This window comes from Larus michahellis, chromosome 11 (genome assembly GCF_964199755.1).
Source record: "Larus michahellis chromosome 11, bLarMic1.1, whole genome shotgun sequence".
NCBI classification, from domain to species: domain Eukaryota; kingdom Metazoa; phylum Chordata; class Aves; order Charadriiformes; family Laridae; genus Larus; species Larus michahellis.
The window spans coordinates 18,267,549-18,283,486 of record NC_133906.1 but is presented as its reverse complement, the minus strand read 5'-3'; the positions used below and the strand labels follow the sequence as shown (position 1 = coordinate 18,283,486).

At 62.2% G+C, this 15,938-nt stretch overlaps 1 protein-coding gene across 4 annotated transcripts in view; it reads left to right on the top strand.

The window, feature by feature from the left end:
• The first annotated feature begins 6,436 nt into the window (after nt 1-6,436).
• Nucleotides 6,437-15,938, top strand: part of CAMK2A (calcium/calmodulin dependent protein kinase II alpha) — a 34,351-nt gene continuing 24,849 nt past the window's right edge. For 3 of the 4 annotated variants that reach the window (XM_074604394.1, XM_074604393.1, XM_074604392.1), the window contains exons 1-2: nt 6,444-6,707; nt 12,405-12,499. In XM_074604394.1, coding sequence (XP_074460495.1) covers nt 6,646-6,707; nt 12,405-12,499 — 157 coding nt within the window. In that variant the 5' untranslated portion in view covers nt 6,444-6,645. Of the gene's footprint in view, nt 6,708-12,404; nt 12,500-15,938 lie in introns of all 4 variants that reach the window. The other variant, XM_074604395.1, reaches the window with a different exon arrangement.

The window sequence follows — 15,938 nt, the reverse complement described above, 5'->3', positions numbered from 1 at the left end:
CCCCAAGCTCTGGTGGACTTCACATGGGTCAACCACCCACCAGACCCTTTCATCCACAGTTCTGCCTGGCCGGACCTGCCATGTGCATGGCTGTAGGCACCCATGTTTGTCCCCGTGCCTCCTACGCACCCAACCAGCCAGCCACCCCAGCTGCCCCTTCCAAGCACCGGGGCTGTCCCCATCCCCACGTCCCCACTGCTGAACCTGCCGAAGGAAGATCTCAAGAAGATCTCTGCAGGGGCTGCTGTGCTGCTCTCAACCTGCAGGACTTTGAAGCCGTGGCGGGGACGGGGACAACTCCCTCCTGCCCTTGCCACAGATGGGCACCGCTCTCCCAGCAGCGCATGCGTAGTGGGGGAAACACCTCCCCACCGTCCGCCTGCCGTGGGGAGCCAGCCCATGCCATCGCCGGGGTCCCCGTGGCTCGGGAGCCGGGGCGGCCAGCAAAGCGCCGTGCCCCCGCGCCTCCGGCGGGGAGCGAGCGCGCGTACGTGCGCTCGGAGGAGAGCTGGCGAGGATGAAAGGGGGTAAATAGCTTTAAAAGCATTTTGGATGCATGGTGCATTTCCATTTACACAATGTGTTTTACATTTCTCCCCACAGGTTTCTCTTGGTGCAGCGTGTGTAGGCGAAGGCCCTGCTGTGAATTTTGAAAATAGTTATTTTTGTCTCTGGAAAATGAGGCCCGTTAGGACTTGTCAGCTCTTGGATGAGCAGTGTGGGCTTTTTTTTTTTTTTCCCCCTCTTTTTTTTTCCCCCCTCTCTCTCTCTCTCTCTCTCTCCCTTGCAAAATAACATTCATTTAAAATCTGTCATTGAAAGATGTGACAATTGGCAGCGTGCACGCTGAATACCTTTCAGTGCGCTTTCAAGCCCTGTGTGTGAGAGAGGGACGAGGACGGGAAGAGAATGCAATGACACGTTTGTATTTCTTTTTTTTTTTTTCTTTCTTACTCTTAGCTGGATTATTTGGGGGAATTGGGATTTTCTATAGAAACAAAGCAAAAAAAAAAAAAAAAAAAAAGCCGACAGCAAGGCAGAATAGAGGAGGCCTCTTGTTGTAGAGACGGGAAGGAGTTTGCGAAGCCGGAGCACGGCGGTGTGGGTGCCGTTCCCAGCTGCTCTGCGCACACCCATCACCTCCCTGTCCTGTGCGTCCCCCGCATCCCTGCGGGCACATCCCCTGCGGTGGCATCAAGGACAGGTTTCACGGGTGGACTCAGCTCTTCCATTCGCCCCAAGATGCCCCATCTCCATCCCTGGCTCTCTTAGGAAGTTGCTCCACAGGGATGGGGCCCCGCAGCATCACCCCAGCCAAGGCAAGCCCTGGGACGATGCTGCACATCCCCGAACTACCTCAACTGGCCAGCCTGGTCCCCTGGGACACGCATCGCCGTTGTGGCCATCGGCAGCGGGGCTGCGGCACCGGCTGCCATTTGGCAAAGCCAACCGGCTCCTGAATATAAAGCAATGCTTCATTGAAGAAGAGGAGGGTGCTGCAGACTGAGCCGGAGCCGGAGGAGTGCAGGGGGGGACGGCTGCAGGGGGCTCGGGCACGAGTCACGGCAAAGGGGGAACTGGTGCGGGAGAGCGGGGCTGGCCGTGGGGCGGCGACAAGGCTCGGGAATCGGCTTTCATTTCCATATTTATATAAACGCATCCAAGTTTAGTCCTTCTTTTATTTTTTTTTTTCCCCTTCAAAAAATGGAAATTTCCATGCAAACATGTTTGATTTTTCTCCCTTCGCTTTTACTAATATCCCCACGAAGAGGTTCGTCCGGTCTCGCTTCATTCCCAGTTTTCTGATCTGCTGGGCTGATGCCGGGTTCGCGCAGTCAGCCTAGCCAGAGCGTTGGAGCTGCATTCTTCTTTTTCTTTTTTTTTTAATTAAAAAAAAAAGTTGCATTCTGAATTTTTACAAAAAGAAACGGTTGAAGGGAAGTAAGTCTTAGTTGCCGAAAACAAAGAGGAAAAGTAGGCAGGAGCATCTCTGGGTGCCTGGAGAGTGCAGAGCCTCCAGCCTGAGGACAGCAGTCGTCCTTCACCACTGTTTCCAGTCCTGCCGTCTTTGAACGATGGGCTGGGAAGGGGCAGGCGGTGGCTGCCGCGTGGGCTCCCCATCCCACCACTGCTCATTAACGGTCTCTGTGGGGAGAAAAAAATGCAGCAACGTGCCAAAATCCTATGTTTTCACACAGCTCAAGCCCCTTGGGAGTGCCGGTGTGCCCTGGCTGCCAAGGGGTTAATGCAGCTGGTGAGATGTTGAGGCGGTGGAGCTCCCTGCCCAGCGCTGCTGCTGCACCCAGGAGATGTGTTTGCAGAAGGGCTGAATGCCCCCCTCCTTCCCAAACACCTTTCAAAGAGCCGTCCGTGCAAGCCCAAGGCTGCTCCAAACGCCGGGCGGGAGCTGGGTGTGGGATGGGGCCCTGCGGAGGGGATGGGGCAGGGGGATGCGTCTGGGGCCATCGGGGCTGTGGGCTGGGAGGAGGATGGAGGGGTGGCGTCTGCCTCTCCTCCCTCGGGATGGACTGGCTGCCTCCACCCTGCCAGCTGGAGGGAGTCGGGATGGGGCTGGATGGAGCTGGGATGGGAATGGGATGGAGATGGGGAGGGGGATAGGATGAGGATAGGGATGGGGATGGGACGGGGTGGGGATGTGGATGTGGATGTGGGTGGGATGGCGATAGAAAAGGATAGAGATGATGGGGATGGGGATAGGATGGGGATGGGGATGGGGATGTGGGTGGGATGGAGATAGAAAAGGATAGAGATGATGGGGATAGAAAAGGATAGAGATGATGGGTATGGGGATAGGATGGGGATGGGGATGTAGATGGGGATGGGGATGTGGGTGGGATGGAGATAGAATAGGACAGAGATGATGGGGATGGGGATAGGATGGGGATGGGGATGTGGGTGGGATGGAGTTGGGATGGGATGGAGATGATGGGGTGGGGATGGGATGGGGATGTGGGTGGGTCAGGCAGGATTGGGAGCCTCTCCAGCCCCACAGGCATCTTCCACATGAGAGAGAGAAGGGAACAAGCCCAGTAGCAGGAGAGGGAATGGACATCTCAGCAAATTGGTGGGAGGGCGGCAGGGCAGGGCACCCTCGTCACCTCATGCTGGGGAGAGGGTGCTCAGAACCAGGGGCTGTATCTCATGCCAGGCAGTCTCTTCCTTTCTGCTTCCAGGGATCCAAGGACGTGTGGTTTTGCAAGAGGTTTTTCCCCACCCAGAGCCAGCACGCGATGGCCCCAGGGAGCAGCATGGCACCTGCTGGGGGTCCCCAAGGATCCACGGCCATGTCCGCAGGAGGGCCCGTGGTCACAGCCCCTGGTGTCAGGGAGAGGGTGGCCCTGGGGACAACCTGTCCAAGCCAAAAGCAGCTTCATGTGGCCGCAGGAGCAATCTCTGGGGCCCGCAGGGACAGGGCACTTTGCAAACACAACCCTAGATGTAAATCAGCTCTCCTAACCATGGTATTTATAATCCGTATCTAAAAATAACCCCCAAATCAGCTTCCCAGAGGACAGCAACTGAGCATCCCCCAGACCCCAGCTTGTGTGTGAAACTGTCCCAGTAATTTTGGGATCTCTGCAATATGTAATTCGCAGCCCCGCTGGTTTGGCGTGCGAGGCACTGCTGCAAGCTCCATGAGGCCCACGGAAGCCCCATCCCCTGGGAGGAGTGGGGACCTGCCACAGCTCCCCCAGGGACACGCTGGTCCTCCCCGAGCACATCCAGTGCGTCTGGTTTGGCATCAGACCCCAGGTGCCTCGGGCAGTCCCACGCTGGGATGCAGAAACTAAACGTCTGTAGGTAGAGCTGGAGCAGGCGTGGGGAGAGCAGGAGGCATTTGTGGAGAGGCAGCTCCATGATGGAGAGGAGCCGCTGGGGGTGAAGGTCTCCATCAGGCGGCCAGACCCGAGCACGGCAGCGGGAGAACAGTTTGGCTCTCCAAAGCCCTGCAGGAGCAAATCTTGGCGAGGCCGGGAACAGAGACATCGGCCGAGGAGAGACATCCAAAGAGGATCCTGAGGTGCTGGGACTGCTTCCCTCCCCCGGGAGCTGGTGGGAGAGTCCCCAGCCCGGAGCGGGAAGGTCCCATCCAGAGCTCCTGCTCCCCTTGGGTTGTCCCCGGGCACCAGGGAGCTGAGCCACGCAGCAGTTCCCGCTTGGAAAAACATCATCGGCAAAGCAGTGCCTGTTCAGCGCCCAGAAGCCTGACACCCCCTCACACTCAGAGAGGGAAAAATGCTGAGGAAAAGAGAAAAAAAACTGAATAGAGAGGAGGGCAGGGAGGGAGAAGCCCTCCCTGGAGAGCCGCGTCTCTGCCAGGCAGGAGAAACCTGGGGAGGGAGGCAGGGACCCCATGGGGGGGGTTGGCATCGCCCCCTGCCCCGGGCGAGGGGTGCGGGGGTCAGGGGCGCAGCGGGGGCCCTGGGGGCGGGAAGGGACGGATCCCTCCTCCCGGCTACGGGAGCACGCAGAGTCACGCGTGTGGGGCTGAACACGTGTGCCAGCGTGGGGGTGGGCACGGGAAGCTGGGGGGGGGGGGGCGGCAGGTCACACCGCGGCGCCCACGGGGACACGTACGTTAGCGCAGGCGGGGGTGCAGCTGCCCACGGGCAGCCGTGGGTCTGCGGCGTGGGGGGCTCTTCCTCTCGCCCTTCGGCTCCGGGGGGCTGCGGGGCTGGGGGGGCGCTGGCAGCAAAAAGCTGGAGGAGGAGAGCACACCCCCGAGCATCCGGCTGCGCCGGCCCCCATGGCAGCCCCCCACCTCCCGCCATGGCGCCGGGGGTGACGAATGGAGCCCCGTTTTGTGTGGGAGTGGGATGGGGAGGAGACGTGCTCAGGCAGGGAGGCGTTTTGGGGACCATCATGTCCCCGGGACACATGGCGCATGTGCGTGGCCCCCATCCCAAGTGCGGGTGTCCGGTGTGTTCCACCTGCACCGTGGCATGGCCAGGGTGGGTCCAGAGGCCACCAGCCCTTGGGGACCGTGGGCCTGTCCCCTTGCCCACGCGTGGGAAACAGGCCCCTGCCCTGCCACCAGGGCCACAGGGTCCCCTCCGGCTGGGCCACGTGGGAGCGGGAGGCTGGCTGCAGGGATGCAAGGTGGGGATGAAGGTGGGGATGAAGGTGGGTAATGGCGCAATTAATGGAAAAGCCATTAGACCTTTCTCCTCCTCCCCCTCTTCTTCCTCACTCCGCCACTTGCTGTCCTCCTCCACTTCCACCTCCTTTCTTCTCTCCCTCTCTCTGCTCCTCCTTCTCTCTCTCCTCTCGAAGATTTCTCCCTATTTTTGTCTGGTTAAAGCCTTTTCTTTTCCTTTTAACCCTTCCATGGCAGCCCGAAAGGGAACTCAATCCATCTCAGCTGCCAAAGCTCCCAAGGTGGCGGGGACTCCTTCTACTGCAAAATCATCCAGAAACAGGACAAAAGCTTAGACAAAAGCTCTGCTGAGGGGGGTCAGAAGGTGGGAGAGCGCAAGGGGTGGTGGATGGAGGTGAGAGTGCTGCCGGGGGTGCCAGCAGCAAGGTGGGCTCAGGGGGAAACCTCTCCCCCGCAGTCTTGGAGCTCCTTACTCTACTTGTATTGCCCTTTTTGTGGTTTTTTTTTACGTTAAACTCAGTGCAGAGGCGACTCAGCAGCACAAAATCCTGAGGAGGAGTGGGGCAGACCTTCCTCCTACCCCCACCCTGAAATCCCCCCAGCTTTCTGCTCTGGCTCGGGTACCGCAGGGAAACGATAGCCTGGGACACAGCTTTTGCTCCCCCTCCCATAAAGCTGTGCTTTAGGCCAAGCTGATCGCCCGGTGGCGGGGGGAACCCCCGGGACCTGCTCCCCCGGCAGCCCCGGGGGGAGCCGTCGGGTGCAGGGGGGAGCGGGGGGCTGCTCCCCCCCGCAGCCAGCCCTCCCCTGCAGAGCAATCGGGGTCAGCCCCCCCACACACACCAGGGAGCCCGGCTGATGGCAGGCCGGTCTGGGGACCTGGGGACCTGCCATGGTTTCTCCAGCTCCTCCTGACACACTTCTGCTCCATCCGCTTCCACCCGCCCCAGCGTGTCCCCGTCCTGCGGCCCCCACAGTCCCAGAGGGGTGCCGCTGTGGGCAACCAGCAAGGGCAGTATTTTTTTTGGGGGGGAGCAGTTGCCAGGGCGACAGCATCCTCCTGCAACATGGAAACCACGGTTTCCATGGAAACCCTTTTTGCCCCAATTATTCTACCACTGCCACGTCCTTTAATTTGCCTTTAATATTTGCATTTTTAGACATTTCCCCCTCCCCGCAGCAGCCGGGTGACCCCCGGGGAGCCCCCGGGGCTGGGTCCCCGGCAGGGCCCTGGTCCCCGGTCCCCACAGGCGGGCGGCGGGTTTGGGAAGCAGTTGCCCCGGCAACAGAAACAGGGCGTTTCTGGCAGCGGTGGTCGCCATGGGGACGGGGATGCTGACGAAGGCTTGTGAGGCTGAGAAGACAAATTGCCCTCATCATTATCTCCGGGCTTGTCAATCAAACATATTCCCTTATTTACCTCGGCGAGGAGAGAGCCCCGGGAGCACACAGACAGGGAGGGAGCGAGAGGAGAGCTGCTTGTCCCAAACTCCGCACTGGGGAGGGAGCATTTCCAGCCCCTTGGGATGGCCACCATCACCTGCAATCGCTTCACCGAGGAGTACCAGCTCTTCGAGGAACTGGGCAAGTAAGTTGGAAACGGGGCTGGGATGCTCGGAGCTGTGCCCCGGCTGGGGAAGAGCCTCAGCTGTGCTGGGAATGGCCGGAGCCGGGGGAAAGGAGGCAAGCATGGAGCAAATGCAGCGGGAAGCAGCAGGGGGGACTCGGGTTAGGATGGGGGCTGCCAGCCCCAGCCCTGCCCGCTCCGTCCCTTCCCGAGTCCCGGTGGCTGCCAATGGGTGCTTGGGTCACCCCAGGGGGCTGGAGCTGCCTGGGGAGGGGGCGGCTGCCCCTCGGATGGAAAAGCCGCTCCCGAAAGAGGATGCTGGAAGCTCCCCCGGGAACTTCTCCAGCCGGGAGGAGGGACGGGACAGCCGAGGAGCAGAGCCGAAGCGGCGGGCGCCCCTCACATTTCTGTAGGGAATTTCTCTGTGTGGATTCACCGGGGTTTGGCTAGTCCTGCAGGAGACCCAGCCTGCCTGGCAGCTCCCGGAGAATCCTGACAGCTCTTGGACAGACCCGGGGTACCTCCCACGCCTGCCCTTGTCCCGGTGCAATTGTCCCAGGGGTGAGCCCCAGCCCTGCCTGTCCCGGCTCTCCTGCCGCGGAGGGCTCAGCTCGGCGGGTCCGGGTGTCACCGCGTGTGCCGGGATCGGGGGGCGTGTGGGTGTGCATGGGTGTGCAAACAGAAATACCCGCGCATGGCGAGGCGACCCTGGGGGGCACTGAGCACCCCAGGGTGGAGCAGGAGATTTTGGGGTCCCCAGTGCGGGGCAGAGGGATGCTCCGCGTCTCACCGAGCGTGTGGCTGTAAAACGGGTGCAGAAGTGAGCAGGCATGTGCCTGTGTTTTGGTTTCTGTGCCTTTTTTTTTCGGAGCTGGTGTGCAAATCTGGGGTGTGGGGCCGCATTCCCCTCGGAGCGGCTCGGCGGTGCCCGTGCCGGGTGGCTGGTGGCGGGGCAGCTCTGTCCCCCCCGTAGCCACGGCCACTTGCTCCATCCCCGCAGCCCCGCATCGCCCGGGTGCAGGGCAGCCTGCGCCTCAACGCGTGCCCGCAGGCGCGTGGGCGCGCGGAACGGGGGCGAGGGAGAAAGGAGGGGAGAAAGATGGAGAAATCGAGAGGCTGAAACAGGGGAGGACTCTGACAGGCTGAATACCGCTAATACTCCCCATCCAAACCTGGGGGGGGGACACAGACAGACGCACCAGGTTGCTGTTACAAAGTGCAGCTCCTTGGAGGCGAGCGGATCCCCCGTCCCAGGATGCGCACATCCATCCCTTCGGCGTTGGGGCGGCTGCAAGGGGCTGGTGGGGAGCAGCGGGTCCCCCCTGCAGTGGGGACAGTCCCAGAGGCTGTGGCGGGGGGGGGGGGACAGGCACCCGCCAGGGAGCTGGTGGCAACGTGGGGTTTGGGACCTGCTTTTTTCCAGAGGTTTCTCGGCTTTTCTGGGCTTTGAGGCTTTGCGGTGGCGGCAGGGGACGGGCAGGGGGTGGGCAGGAGAGGCAGCGGCTGACGGGCGCCTGCGGGGAGGCTGCTGGGCCCTGGCAGGGCAGATGCGGCTGCGGGGATGTGGAGGGGATCTTGCAGGCCAGGCATGATGGGGGAGGACCAGGAAGGCTCCCGGAGGTGTTTGGGGTGCGATGCTTTGCTAGTTGGGCACCGACACGGCGAGCTGAGCACCCAGATCCAGGGGTTGCCTGTGCCACCTGGCACCACGGTGTAAAACCACCTCAACAAATGCAGTTTTTCAACATGTTCACAAATAAAGGACCAAAGCTGGCGCAGCAGCTCGCCAGCATTGCGCCCGGCCAGCCCATTCCAGACCAGCCAACCTCCCCCGGGTGCTGCAGGGGCAGCGCGGTGCGGCTGGCGGCTCGGGGCAGCATCCCCAGCTCGGAGCATCCCCCAGCTCCGGGGAGCGGGTACCGCCGCAGCGCTGAGGCGTGTTCCCGAGTTAGGGCTGGTCAAGGCGCCGTGGAGCTGGTCGGGGATTTTCCACTGGGATGGTTTCCAGCGCATCCTGGCACATTCAAAAATCAGCCGTTTCCCATGGGGAAATTTCCGCTTTGTGGGCTTGGAGAGGGAAACCAGGACGAAGCGCTGCACCTCTGCTCTGCTGCGGCAGCCGCGCGCCATGGGAAGTGGTGTTCCTCCTCCAGCGAGATGCTCCCGGTGCTGATCGGGGTGGGGATGCATCCCAGGAGTGGTGAGGCAGGGTGGTGGCACGGCTGTCCCCGACCCAGACCCTGAAGGGGAGCAAGGGCTCAGAGCAGAAAAGGTCTGTCTTGAGTTTAGTGTCCCCAGGGGACTGGGACAGTCTGCTGGGGGGGACAGGGGGTGTCCCCGAGCCTGGCCGGCAGGAGGGGAGGTGCTGGGTGCCAGCCTGCTGCGCCCACCGTGTTCCTTTGCCATCTCCTCAGCTGCCACCCATCCTGACACCCAGGGAAGCTGGGGGTTTAAGGTGCCACACGCCTAACGGTAGCACCACGACGGGGCTTCGTGGCGGGGCAGAGATGGGGACAGGGTCTGCAGAGCCTTTGGCGCATCCCTGCACCTCCCAGGCACGGGGAGGGCATCTGTCCCGAGCAGGGGACACGGAGCTGGGGAAAACCTGCTCCTGCAGCAGCCCCAGGAAAGCCGAGCAAGTGAGGGGCTGCTCCGATCCCCCCCGCTGACCCACGCTTGCAGGAGGGGACGGGTGAGGGGCAGCGTTGCGGGGGACGGACGGGGAGAGGATCCTGCCCACGGCCCCCCGGAGTAGGACAAACATGAAGTGCAGTTCCATCGGCGCCTCCGAATCCGCCCCCGCGGCAGGTTCAGGGAGAGGCTGGAGACAATTACCATGCCGAGCGGTACGATCAGCCCCTCCGCTCCCGGAGCCGCAGGAGAGGGGTTTTATTAAAAAGAAAAAAAAAAAAAAAAAAATAATATATATATATATATATGGAGGAACAAAAAATCCCCAGCCCACACTCTTCTCTCTAGAAAGGAGATAAAATGCCTCGGAGGAGGAGGAGGTGTTGAAGAGAGGGAGGGCGGCAGCAGCGGAGCCCGGAGCTGGCAGGGAAGGTGTGAAAAAGGGAGAAGCGGAGCATCCCGGTGGCAGAGCCGCTGCTCGGGCTGCCAGGGACAGGGCACGGGGGTCACGCCTGGCCCAGGGGACCAAGGGACAGGGACCCAGCAGTGCAGGGCTCGGGGCTGGAGGGACAGGGCCGGCTGCTGGGCTGCGGGTCCAGCGTCACCCCGAAATGGGAGCCATCGGGGGAGGGACAGATGCGGTCCGTACCCCTGGCCCTGCGGGTGACGTAGCCATCCAGTGCTAAAACTGGGACACGCTGTCTCATCTGGGATGAATGTCCCATCTCCGAGCCAGGCAGAGATGGGGACGTCCAGCTGCCACCGGAGTTGGGGTCAGCCCAATCCGAAGAGCCAGCGCCCCAGGAGGGAAGGGACCTGCGCTGCTGCCCATGGCCGAGGAGCAGGACACGTCTCCTTCCAAAGGGCTTCCCTGCAACAAGATGGGGCTGAGACCCCTGCCTGGCACCCCCTGCGCTGCCCGCACTGCCCTGCATTCGTGGGAAGCAGATGTTGGATTTAGATGGAGCCAAGGCGGGGGGGATTTTTCCCCCAGGCTGGGAAGATCCCAAATGGGGCTGGGAAGCGCGGGAGCCGTCTGGCATGGGGAGCAGAGTCCAGCTGCTGTGAAACACCCAGCGGGGTCAACACCCAAAGTGGGGGGGTCCCGGCCAGTGCAGGCCCCCTGGAGGACCCGACTGGGGCTGGGACGGGAGCATGCTGTACCCCTGGGTGTCCTGCACCCGCAGCCAGCGCCTCGTGTCCCCTCCACCCTCCAGGCTCACAGGGTCTTGCTTGTGCTTCACGGAGCACAAATAGACATTTGGTTTCTGTTAAAAAGGTCTGGAGGAGCCAAAAGCCACGAATGCATCTGGGGGTGTGAAACGCCCGTGCTCTGCCTGTGCGGCGCATCCCGTCTCCAGCCACCGCATCCCGCTTCCCACGCCTCCCTCTTCCCCGCCGTTCAGTTTAGCTCGAATAAATGGATGAGCGAGCGGCTGTGGGCACTGGGACCAAGAGTCCAGGCGGTCCCCAGCATCCAGGGGGTCCGGGATACCTATGTCCTTCCAACCCCACAGCAAGTCCCACCGCAAAGCCCTGTGGCCGGGGTAGAAACCCCGAGCCGGGGCGGTGGGCACGGGGCGCTTCCCTGCTTGCGGCACTCACTGCTGCAGCCTTTCCTGGCACTGCAAAAGCAGCACAGACGTCTTTAGGAAAAAAATAGGAAAGATGGGTCACAGGGACCAACAGGAGCCCCCACGCCACAGGCAGGGCAGGGAACACGGTGGGACGGGGATTGTGTCACCACTGGGCCAGCAACAGCTCCGGTCTCCCCCACCCATGGCAAGCTGGATACGAAGCATTTCTCCCTCCCTTTCCAATTAATCCACCCCCCCGCAAGACTACAGGGATGTTAATAGCTGGGCTCTTCCAGCAGCCAGGATTAAACGGCGGGACGGGGAGGCCGGGAAGCACCGGGATTCTGTTCCACCGGCTCCCGCCTGGCACGTGCCGGGAGCGATGCTCAGCGCGGCGGCGCGGGGCGCGTGGGCTGCCAGCTCCGCCGGGGCTCCAGCCCCATCCCTCCGCACCCCGCCGTTCGCCTGTTCTCCTAAAGATCACATTCAAACCCAAATTGCCCGTCTCCACCCGCCCCCACCAGTAAAATCAATTATCCGTCGCTGCTCGCCAGCCTGCGGCCTTTTATTCCTCGGCAGGGAGCGGGAGCGGGACGACGGGGAGCGGGGGGAAGGTGGGGCGGGAGGTGGGATTGCTTTTGATAGTTGTTATTTTAGCGATTGGAAGGGTTTGGCAGGCAAGGGAACCTGGTACAAAGGTTGTGCTCAGCAGGGCTGGAGTGAGTGTGTGTGTGTGTGTGTTCGATGCCGCAGCTCGCAGCATCGCGCCCGCGCACTTTCAGTGCAACGAGCTGGCAGGGCTCAGCGTAGGGGGTACGGGGGCAGAGAGGCTTCTTTGGAGCTGAGCACCCCGGTTCGTTTGCCTGCCGGGTCCCAGGAGACCCTTGCACGTTGGGTCACACGTGTGCAAGCTGCAGCAGCACCAGTCCCCATGCAGCTCTGCTCCAGCGGTCCACTCTTGCAGCGTCCCCTGGGCTGTCCCTGCCCGTGTGACAGTTTTGGAGCCAGGCTGGGACCTTGCACCGCTCACCTGCACCCACGGCTGGTGCTCGCAAAGTGCTGCCGTGACTGCAAGGTCTAGAGCATGCAAAGTCACACGCACGGGCTGAAGTGAAGTGGCCGAGTGCTCCGTTGCAGCTGCAGCCACCCTGGTGTCCCTTGGGAGCCAATACGGCTAGTAAATCACTGCCCCTTCTCTCCCGGGGAATCGGGAGGGCAGAGCCTGGGAGGGAGAGGAGGAAAAGCGCACGATACCTGGGGTGTCCCAGGGGAGCACCAAGGGATGAATCCTGCATTTATCCCCAGGTCTACCTGTGCCTGCCCCCATCATTGCCCAAGAGCAGCGGAACAGGGAAGCTAACTGAGAGCCCTCCATGTTTTCCCCAAGCCCCTTCTGCAGCCGGCACCCATCCTCATCCCTATCCCCATCCCCACAGGCACGGCGGGGCTGAGCCATGCCCTTTGCCATGCCAAGTCCTTCACCTCTCCCACCGGCTTCTTGTCTTCCCAGGGGCGCTTTCTCCATCGTGCGGAGATGCGTGAAGGTGTTGGCAGGACAAGAGTATGCGGCCAAGATCATCAACACCAAGAAGCTGTCTGCTCGAGGTAGGGGCTGGGGGTGTTTTTGGGGAGGCGAGAGGCGAGCAGGGTTTGCAGGGTGGGGAATTCATCCCCTCTGCACAGCGCTGGGATGATGCCTTTGCTGTGCAGCGAGGCAGGGGGTGTCTGATGTGCAGTGGGGGACCCCCTTATCCCACCCTGCCGCCACTACGATACACACTGAGCTCCTTGATGGATGGGGCGAACATCCCAGGGACATGTTTTGGTGGCTGCTCACCGCATCCCATCCGGTCGCAGGGATGCACCCACAGCCCAGCTGGGCCAGGGCTCCGGGGGGCTGCCAGACCCCAACCTGCCCGGGGAGCCGTAGGATCCTATTTCTCTCCCTGAGACCCTGCACACCACATTGCAGCAGACTGATGGATGCAGCCTTGCAGCAAGGCAATCTGCTGCCAGCCTCAGGTGCTGCACAGCACAGCTATTTTGGGAGCATCCCCTTCCCTGAGAGGGCCCCCACTGACCCCCGTGTCCCCGCTCTCAGGGGCTGAGTGTTCCCTTACCCATATACCTACATCAGTGAAACGGGAAGGTCCTTCGGGTGGGGGTTTGATTTCATTTCTACCTGGCGATGGACCCACACCCCTCGCTGCCATTTAATTAATTGCTCCGGTGGAGCACACTGGCTGCTCTGCTGCTGGAAGAGGCGCTGGTGGGTCCGTCCTGGTTGCTCCTCGGGACAAGGCTGAGCAGAGCCAGCACGGAAAAGCTTCAGCCAGCCCTCGCCCCGAGGCAGGGACCCCTCTGCCCCCAGGCACGTGGCAGAGGAGCTGCGATGAGGAGGATGGAGAGGATGGGACAGCGGCTGCCCTGTCCCTGGCTCCAGCTCCTCCTGGCCCGGTGCGTTTGGGAGCGCAGGATGGGTGCCGGGAGCGAGCGCCCTGCCGGGAGGGTTTAATTAACTCCCTCCCTCAGTTCCTCTCCCTGACGCCACTGCTCACCTCCAAAGGCAAAACTGAAACGCAGGAAACGGTGACAAACTCCTTTCTGACCTCAAATTAAACCAGTGCTTTGCAATCTCCCTCCCACAGCGCTGCCAAAGTGGCACAGCACTGACACCGAGCTCGTTCTCCCGGCTGCTCCCCTCTTTGCGGATGCGGACCATCCCCTTCCTCCGAGGCTGAAGCTCACAGCCCGGCCAGGCTCCAGGCAGGGCATGCGGTGCTGGTCTCGGCGCTTGGCGCCTGCCCGCGTACCCCAGCTGGCAGCGGGGAGGGCAGAAACGCCTCCTGGTTTGCAGGGCTGCCTGGAGGAGCAGATTGAGCCGCCTTCCCTCTGCTCCCCCTGCCTCCGCTCGCCTGCTCGGGCAGTTTGCCCCTCTCCATCCTGTTCTCTTCAAACCCCCCTATTTCTGCAGTGCTAGCACTGGGGGGGCGGCACTCCCCAGGCTGGGAGCAATCCCCAAAGGGACGCATTCCCACCGGGATGTGCCACCGGCTGTGTCACACGCGAAGGGCAGGAGGGCAGGTGTGTAGGGAGGAGAAGGCGAGAAGAGCTGCAAAACATCCCCATCCATGGTCTCTTCAGACATCCTCCCAGCTGACAACACGGGGAGCCTGCAGGAGAGAAACTGGAGTTCTTGGAGGTTTCGGTCCAGGCAGCTGCTGGATTTGTGGGGCAGGAGAGGGGCCGGGGCCGTGGCTCGCTGCCCCCAGCAGCACTTCACCATGTGGTGGACATGCCACGCCACACGGGTGGGAGGATGCTCTGACCCATGGCTTGTTTCCCCAAGCCCAGCATGGTCCCCCTGCCTGAGGGACATCCCCCTGTCCTTCTGTCCCTCTGCTCTGGCACAGCCATGCCATCCACGTGCAAAGCCCCTACAAGCCCTATCCCGGGGATTTTCCCAACCCGGGGCGGGGGGTCCCCTGCTAGCCTGCGGCCCCCTGCAGGGGTTGTATCCACACGATGCTCGGGGGAAACCACGGCCCTGCAGACCCAGCCCCGGGCTCTGCCCCTGCGCCCAGCCCGTCCTTGCTGTGCAATGACGGCAGCGATGCTCTGCCCAAGCGGGACCCACGCAGCCTTGGAAAGAGCAGAGTCCCTGGAGCACACGCCGCCTTCGCTCCCTGGGCGGCGGGCGGCTCATTTCAGGCAGCTTTTCCCATTCCATTTTTCCATTTCGCAGCTGAGCCCATGGTACCGGGGTGGGGAGCGATGGCCACGCTCCCTTGGCACCTTTTCTACCAGGTGCTGGCACGCCGGGGTGTGCAGGGGAAGAGCCGGGGTGACCCGGGGCTGCGTCCCCAGGCGCTGCAGCCTCGCAGGCATGGCAGCCTCCTCCGCACCCGCACGGCTTTGCCCTCCAAAGGCCAGCTGGATGCATCGGGGTTCACCCTGCTGAGGCATCGGTGTCCCCGGCCCTCACCCCATAGGGATAAACACCTTTCCCAGCTCCTCCTGGGTGCCACTGGGTCCCCACTGCTGTCCCCTTCCCCTTCAGAGCGACCCCATCTCTGCCCCCCCTTTAAACTCCCTGATCCATTTTCCATTTTGCCTGGTGTTTGCTGGTCTCCCACCTCCTCCCCGTGCTGTTTGCGGTTTATCGAGCCCCACCAGCCTCCCGGCGCTACCCCGTCAAGCCTTCGCAGGCATTTTGGTGGCGACAGATTGGGAGGGTACAAAGAGGTGGGCAGCGGCTGGGGGGGGACATGCCCGGAGCTGCTGCTGCCGCAGCTCAGATGGGAGCCCGTGGCAGGGAAGGGGTGGGGGCAACCTCCTGCCCCCCGCCAGTGGCCATGCTCGCCCCTGTGCAGCTGAAGGCTCGGCTGGCAGCAGTGTGCAGGCACAGGGTGCCGGGACCCGCTCCATGCTGGGGGTCACATTCACCTCCCTTTTCTGTGATCTCTGGCCTCTTCTAAGCAAGGAAAGGAGCTTTACGGGACGCCAGCAATGCTGGGATTCCCCGTGGGCCATTTGGCCCCAGCCTCCAGGTGGGGAAACTGAGGCAGACAGCGATGATCGCTGTCAGGCAGGAGCAGAAAAGGGGGCAGAAAGCAGCTCCCCCATTCCCCAGAGAAATGTTCACCACACTGGTCTCATTGTGCCTCCATCCTGTCCCCGTCCTCCACCCCACAATGGATTTTTGTTGCGAAAAGCAACAGCCTAAAGCCCGAGCTCTCCCTGTCGCCCAGTCCCACACAGGGAAGGTTGTCCCCTCTTGGGCAGGAACACCATGGGGAGCTGAACGAGGCCACCAAGGCCGTCCCCCAGCCTTTGGACCCCAGCACAGGCTGCCAAACTCGCCCCAAGCCCTGGGGTGACTCCCCTGTGCCGAGAGGTCGCTGGACGGGGGATATCGGACCCTGGGGATGTCTCCAAAGGCTCCAGCCCCTGCAAGGAAGGGGCTGCGCCGCCTTCACGTCTCAGCGGTCGAAGACACCCTGGTTTGGTTTGATGCAGAGCCAGACTCCGGGGTGTGAACCTG